This window comes from Microtus ochrogaster, chromosome 24 (genome assembly GCF_000317375.1).
Source record: "Microtus ochrogaster isolate Prairie Vole_2 chromosome 24, MicOch1.0, whole genome shotgun sequence".
Classification (NCBI taxonomy): domain Eukaryota; kingdom Metazoa; phylum Chordata; class Mammalia; order Rodentia; family Cricetidae; genus Microtus; species Microtus ochrogaster.
The window spans coordinates 3,972,867-3,980,502 of NC_022024.1; the positions used below are offsets into that span (position 1 = coordinate 3,972,867).

The 7,636-nt window shown below is 48.3% G+C and overlaps 1 protein-coding gene across 1 annotated transcript in view; it reads right to left on the minus strand.

Annotated features, from left to right (window-relative positions):
• Rassf3 (Ras association domain family member 3) overlaps nucleotides 1-1,826 on the minus strand; it is a 61,430-nt gene extending 59,604 nt beyond the window's left edge. The window contains exon 1 of the mRNA XM_026784624.1: nucleotides 1,541-1,826. Coding sequence (XP_026640425.1) covers nucleotides 1,541-1,651 — 111 coding nt within the window. The 5' untranslated portion in view covers nucleotides 1,652-1,826. The remainder of the gene's footprint in view (nucleotides 1-1,540) is intronic.
• Between the last annotated feature and the right edge of the window lie 5,810 nt (nucleotides 1,827-7,636).

A 7,636-nucleotide genomic window follows, 5' to 3' on the forward strand; every position in this document is an offset into this window, starting at 1 on the left:
CAGTGAGCACCAGGCAAGCTCTCTACCACCTGATCTACATCCCCAGGTCCACTGCTCCAACTTTTTTAAGAGCAGGTTAGGATTCTCAAACTTAACTCCAACCACAACATTCCAGCTGGCCCTTGGGGAGGAGAATCTCACACCTGTAAAATTCAAGAACCCTCTAGTTTTCTGGAAATTGCTAGTCACCTCAGGAACACACTTCAAACTAGTACACAAGCTCTTTAGTGGAGGAGAAAATGCAGAGAGGTAAGGGAAATAAAGACCAACCACGAAGAGGAAAACAAGGCGGAGAAGGCAGGAAGAAAAGCATTTCTCTCTCCGACCCACAGGGGTAGGCCAGGCAGGGGGTGCCTTAGACTTCCAAATTCATGCCATTAGCACATTCTGCTGGAAATAAAAGATAGCCCGAGTAAACGGAGCGACCTTAAATCTGAGGCTAAAGCCCTGTGGCCCCCACTCCAGTCCCTAGGGGATAAGCTGTTGGTAGGCATATGGGCACTTACTTGACTTCACTCCCCCCCCTTCCCCGCCCTCCTTCTCCTTCGGCCCTTTAGCTTGGAAACTTAATACACTAAAAAGACTAGAACTTCCAAATCTTAAAATTTTACTTCAAATTTTACTTCAAAAATTACTCTATTAAACTTAAAAGGGTTGGCAAGGACAACCTGGGCAGTTCCTCTCCACCAAAAACCCCACCATGACTGGGCCCCTCAACGATTGGTCTTTCTTGTTTTTCATTTCCAGAGCTCTAATAGAAACCTCCGGTGCGAGCCTGTTGTGTTTTAGGAGCAACAAGTTTGTTCCGTTGCAGTCTCTAAATCTGATGAGAGAGCATGGCCGGACTAGCCAGGCTCCTTGGTGCGGCTTCCAGGGCCAGAAGGCCACGGGTTCAAGCGCCGACCTTACAAGTCGGGTCAAAGTGCCCCGAAAATAATCACTGTGACGATCTGCGAAACTGGCACAAGTTCCCGTACTGTCTTTTCCCAAGCCACGCTTCCCACGGCACCCTTCCTCCAAAAAAGGAAGAAACCGGCGTAAAGCTCAACCCTCTGGAGCTAAATCTACCTAGGACGTCCGCAGCACCCGCAAACTGGACCTGACGGGAAACGCGATCTTGACTTTAGCGAGCCCCGACGATCGCCCGGTCCCCTTGCCCCACAGCTTGCCCATAGCGGGGGCTGCTCGGTGACCCCGGGCCAATGCGTGCCCTCAAGCCACTCATGGCCAATCGGGCGGACTGTAGCCAGGACGGCGCGGGGACCCGGCCATTGCCCCTGAGGGTTGCCGAAGAAGCCATCCCGCAGCCCGCGTCCCCCAGCAGAGCGGCCCAGGCCATCTGGCTCCTAGCCCTTCCACCTCCTTCCCTCGCCGCGGGCGCCCCACGCCCACTGTACAGGCTTCCAGCACTTTTCAGGATCCGAAAGGGCAGAGGTCACCCTCTGCACCCCGCAAGCCCGCAGGCGAGCATCGACCAGCGCGGGGGCTGGAGGGGGGAGGGTTAGACACGTGGAGCCGGGACCCCGCGCAAGCCACTCACCGGCTGACCCGAACGGGACTTGCCCGGAGGCGCTCTCCTGAAGAAGGAGGTCCTGGCGGTGAAGAAAAAGTCCTCCGCGTCCTCCTCGAGGCTGCTGTAGCCGCTGCTCATGCTGCTGGTCCCGACGCGCGCAGGGGCCTCCCCGGGGCACAGGCGGCCAGGCCGAGGTGCGGCGCCCGCCCGCCCCGCGAGGTTCCCGGCGCGCGGCCCCGAGCCGCCGGCCGGCCGTCCTGCTGCAGCTGCGGCCGCCGCTCAAGACGCCGTCAGATCCCCTCCCGCGGGCTCCTCCGCCCTCTCTCGGCGCCTCCCGGCTCGGGTGAGCCATGACCCCGCCCCCTCCGTGCCCCGCCCCCGGGCAGCCAAGGCTCCACCCCAGACCAGGCCCCGCCCAATCAAAACCCCCCCCCGCCACGGGCAGCCAAGACCCCACCAAGCCCACCACGGGCCCCGCCCCTGGACAGCCAAAGCCCCGCCCAGGTCCCGCCCTCACTGGCCGCGGCTGCTGCGCAGCCCAACCCAGCTCCGCGCGCGCAGGTGGGGCCCCGCCCCCGTTTCCCTAACCACGCCCCTCCGGCCTAGCAGCAGCTCTCGGCGTGGAGGTTGTAGGGTTCGAGTGCCACCGCTGCTACCTCCCTGAAATTGCAAATTCCTCAGTGACCCTCCTGTCCCCGCGACTGGAACTTTTGGAGAGGGCGGGAATATAGCGGAGAACTTTTGCCACTCTCTTCATCGGGCTCATGCTTGGTCGAGACCGGAGACCTACGGACGTTCGGCTAGCCCCTCCCTGACCGTTACAAGTTAGCCGAGGTGGGTGGGGAAAGAGCAACTGGGTTGTGCTTATTCGAAATAAAACATCCTCTCTGGTTGAACTTCGGTCTCTCCTCTTTCCCGCCTCCCCGTGGCGAAAGCGCTTCCCAAATGTGAATGGCTAAAGTTCGGATTTTAGAGAACAGACGAAGTCCATAATCACAGGACAATCCAATACTTCTAGTTAAGTGTACTTTGTAAACGTCGCCTTCCACAGGCGGCCCTTACACGGCCACCAACAAAGGACGAGTTAAATTGTGGTGACAAGTAGACCTCTCTTCACCCACACTCCGTTTCCCTTTGAAAAAAAGTCCTTGCAATCAGCTAAACTTTTAAAACGCGACATTTTCTTTGCTTCGGGTCATCTGAGGGTCGTTTTCACCTTAGTGTGACGGGGGTGACTTAAATCCTATGAATTTCCTTGCAGAGACCGTGAAGGGAAAGAGGTTTTGAAGTTTTAAGGTTAAGAGAAGGAAAAGAAATGGTTCCTGCGTCGTCCCTTCGACCCTGGGGCAGAAAGGAGACGTAATCTGCCTTCCTCTGGGCTTACTCACTGATCTAGTTTGCGAAAGAGTCTCACTCCAGGGGACTCAACCCCAAACAGACCTCAGAGTCACAACCTGCCTTACAAACTTTCCATGAAAGACTTCTTCCTAGCCACAGAGCAACTAGGTGACTGGCAAACCTAGTCTAACTTCATGGTATAAGCTGGCTCCTCCCATATTTTTCTCATAGCCAAATGTAAGAGAAGAGGACAATTGCTCAATGTAAGAGTTGTCTTGTTAGGCTCTTACTGTTATATCATTCAAATATCATCATATCACGTCAACAGTGTCTTCATTAAATATTCCAGTCTGAGTAATGGGTGCGTTAAATAATTTAGAGAACTTCTTTATCTATATCCAAAAAGGGTGGAGTCCCTCACCCAGAACAAATTACTCCATCTATGACTGTTTTGAGGGAAAATCTGCCTAAAGTACTTTATAATCCACCACACCAAAAAAAAATATATATATACATATATATATGTATATATATATATATATTGAGCCTAGCCTGTTGACACTGATGCATACTTATAATGCCAGCATTCAAGAGGCAGAGGCAGGCAAATCTCTGAGTTTTTAGACTAGCCTGGTCTGCATATCAAGTTCTGTGTCACCTAGAGTATATAGAAAAACCAAAACAGAAAAGATTTTTCATGTTGTTTTTAAGGAGACATGACTGAATTAAGTTTTGTAGATGCCAGCATTCCATCAAAATCAATTGGGATTGGTTTGTTCTTGTTTTGTTTTGTTTGTTTTTTCAAGACAGGATTTCTCTTTGTAGCCCTGGCTGTCCTGGAACTCACTCTGTAGACCAGGCTGACCTCAAACTTAGAGATCCACCTGCCTCTGCTTCCTAAGAGCTGGGATTAAAGGTGTGTGTCACCATCTCCCGGCAGGGTTATTATTTTTTAATTTTAAAAAATGATTAGTGTTTGTGTGTGCTGGCACTCCGTGGCGTGCCTGTAGAAATCAGAGGGTGGCTGTGTGACATCAGCTCTGTCCTTCCAGCTTTATCTGGGTCCTGGCGGTTGAGCTCAAATGAATGGCATTGTCCCACAAGTACCCTTTAGGGGCTTAGCTGTCTCACTGTCCTCGTAAGAATCACTTGTAATAAAAAAAAAAGTCATGACTTGGGTAAGGTGTAGTCCAGAGGTAGAACATCTTCATAAATGGGGCTCTAAGGTTTTATTCCCCAGCCCTGAGGATTTTAAAAAAATAAATAGCGTGATTATTAACAAAGTAAGTCACTGATTTCAAGCAATAAAAAGCAAAAGGTGAATGATTATCATATTTCTATATTTTCCACATAGCAGCATTGTGTATGTGTGTGTGGTTTTTCAGGACAGGGTTTCTCTGTGTATCCCTGGCTGTCCTGGAACTCACTTTGTAGACCAGGCTTGCCTCGTGAGTATTGGGATTAAAGGCATGTGCCACCACTGCCCAGCAAAAGGACTTATTATCAAACGCAGAACTGAATTTGTAAGTGGACTGGATCACCATTGGTTTCCCACTTATATAGGAACCTATGAGTTTAGATTTTCACTAAATGCCTTCGAACATGTTCTTCCCATGTTAACGGGACACACACACACACACACAGATGCTGAAAGTTAGTAAATGTATACAAAGTAGCTTTGTCCTACCAGCCATAGCCTATAAAGCTATAGGAAGCTAGGGAGCTAGTCCTGTCCATGTGTATATGTGAAGGCCCTGTGGCAGGAGTATGGTCGGCAAATACAAATAAAAACAGGACATCAGTGTTTTCTGACTGTGTAAGTAGAGGGGGTGAGTATGAGGAACTCTTGTCAAAAGAGTAAGAGCAGGCCAGCAGCAGAGGCGTGGTTCATGGTGGAGGGCTTTCCTAGCATGTGCAAGGGTTCAACCCCCAGCCGTGAAAGAGGAAAACGTAAAAACATAACACAGAGAAGTCACTATTCTATAATGGTTTTGTATTTTTACCAGATTTTAAGCAAAAGGTTGATAATATTTGACTTCTTCATAAAGTACTTATTTAGTTACTAAGCGGAGAAAAGAGTTAAATAACATGAAAACCCTAATGAAAAGAACAAGGAAGTCCATATTTTTTGCTCTCCTGAAATCAGCCAACTTATTGTAAGGCAGGCCATGAAACAGCATGCACGATATAATCACGTTTGTTCCTGTAATTGCAGGTGACAGTCTTACTGTGTGCTAAGGCATAAGATAACTTATCACAGATTTAGCCTAAAGGTCACACCGACAGAAGACTGTTCTACCAGGGCCTGTGTGATCTGGAAAAGGCATGACCTTGGGGGGACATGCAGACCGTGTGTGTTGGAATGACAACAGTCTTGCTTACTCCTTTTGCTTCATTTTATTTTTTATTTTATGTGTTATGTGTTTAACTGCATGTATGTCTATGAATTACACGGATGCCAAGTACCAAAGGAGTCCAGGAAAGGGCGTCAGAGACCCCAGAATAGTTACAGACAACTGTGAGCCAATGTGTAGGGGCTGGGATTTGAACCCACATCCTCTACAGCCAAGCTCTTAATTTCTACGCCAACTCTCCAGTCCCTGTTGCTTATTCTTTTGTGACTTTTCCTCCGTTGAGACTATCACTATCTGGATCAGACTGGCCTCAAATTCGGAGAGATCCATCTGCTTCTGCCTCCTGAGCCCTGGACTAAAGGTGTACTACCATACTAGATTTTTGTATGACTTTTAATATTTTAAGTAACTACTCTGAAACAGGTTTGTCCTCAGTAAGATGGAAATAACAACGTTCCCATCTTATTCTCCTTGGCTTACTATAAGGATTAAGCGAGAGAAGTTTCATAGAGCCCTTGACACAGAATGGGGCCGAGCAAATAGGAGTCTTTTGTACCCTAAAAATTAGGTCCTGATGCAGGCTTAGCATCCTTTGCCCATTTCTTTTTTGATGACTAAACATTTCAGCCCAAGAATCAAACCTGGATAAAAGGTTCAATGGCAGCTCAGGGGTTAATGTTCAGCCGCTGTTGTGGTTGCCTTGGGTACTGGCTGAGTTTGTGTGTCAGCTTGACACTGGCTAGAGTCATCAGAGAGGAAGGAACCTTGGTTGAGGAAATGCCTCCATGAGGCCAGCTGTGAGGCATTTTCTTAACTAGTGATTGATGGGGGAAGGGCCCAACCCATAGTAGGTGGTACCATTCCTGGGCTGGTGGTCCTGGGCTCTATAAACAGGCTGAGCAAGTCAGGGGAAGCAGCACCCCTCCATGGCCTCTGCATCAGCTCCTGCCTCCAGGTCCTTGGCCTGCTTGAGTTCCTGTCCTGACTTCCCCTGGTGATGAATAGTGATTTGGAAATGTAAACCAAACAAATCCTTTCCTCCCCAGCTTGCTTTTTGGTCATGGTGTTTTATTGCTGCAACAGAAGCCCTAACTATAACACCTTCCTCTACCACAGACGGTTTTCAGTGTGGGCTGATCTCACAAGCCAACTATTAAGACACTAACTCGGAAAAGAACTCATGCTGGGTTACTTTTTGAAACATTTCATCACCTTGGCAAAAGACATCCCTCTAGACTTTGCAGGCTAAAATGTGGCATCTGGGAATTCTGGAGCCAAATTCTGGACACAAGTGACACCCTGAACTTGGCAAAGCTGAATGATTAAAGAGACTCCTTGGGTCTTTGAATTAACCAGCTTTGAAGCTGCCCTTCTTAAGACTTGTTATGTGAGACAATGTGTTTTCTTAGCTTGGCATTGTAGCCCACGCCCATAGTCCCAGCCGCTCAAAAGGCCTTAAGGCAGGAAGGTTGCTTAAGCCCAGGAATTTAAAGTCCTGTGGATTGACCAATGCAATAAGAGCCCCATCTCAAAATAAATAAGGAAAAAATAGTGTGCTAAAATTTCTCTTAAAAATTCTCAGAGAGGGGTTTTGGGTGGGGGAGGTTCCTTCAGCAGAGAAGAACACTTGCTGATCTTGCGAAGGACACAGTTTCTAAACCCAGCACCTACGTCAAGTCACTTGTGACTGTAAGTCCAGCTCTGGGGATCTGATGCCTCTGATCTCCACAGGTAACCCCTGTTCCCCCCGATAAATATATATATACACACACACACACACAAACACACACCCATACATAAATACAAATAATTTAAAATCTTTTTTTTTTTATAATTCTAGGAGAGAGCTGGGTGTGGTGGTGACACACCCATCCTACAGCAGCTCACCAAGGGAGAGGCAGGAAGGTCGCACAGTTTGAGGCAAGCTTTGTTTCAGGCTCATGAGGACTATGGCGTGAGTCCTGTCTCAAAAAACAACACAACAACAATTTCTAGTACACTCAAACCTAAAAAGAAAGTTTTGGTTAAGAAAATGTACTGTTTTTGCACAATACCTGCGTCCAGTTCCCAACACCTGCATCAGGAAGCTCACAGCTGCCAGTAATTGCAGCTCCAGGGCATGGGACTCTTCTGGCCTTCAAGTGCACATATCTCCACCACATATACATGCACAGAGAGCTACATATAAAAATAAATCTTTTTTTAATGGAAGTTGATTACTTCAAGACCAGAAGGAAAACATACATGGTAGCCTTCCTGGTTCCATCCGTGCCTCTCCAGTTTGATCAGTTCCTGGGATTGTGGCTGTCACTCTGGTAACTTCCATTTTGTTCATGACAAAGACAAAGAGAAGCAATATAACTGACAGGCAGAGTGTTTGGTGGCTAAGTATGTAGGCTCGGGTGTCGAGGTGGTGTGACCAGAGTAAGCC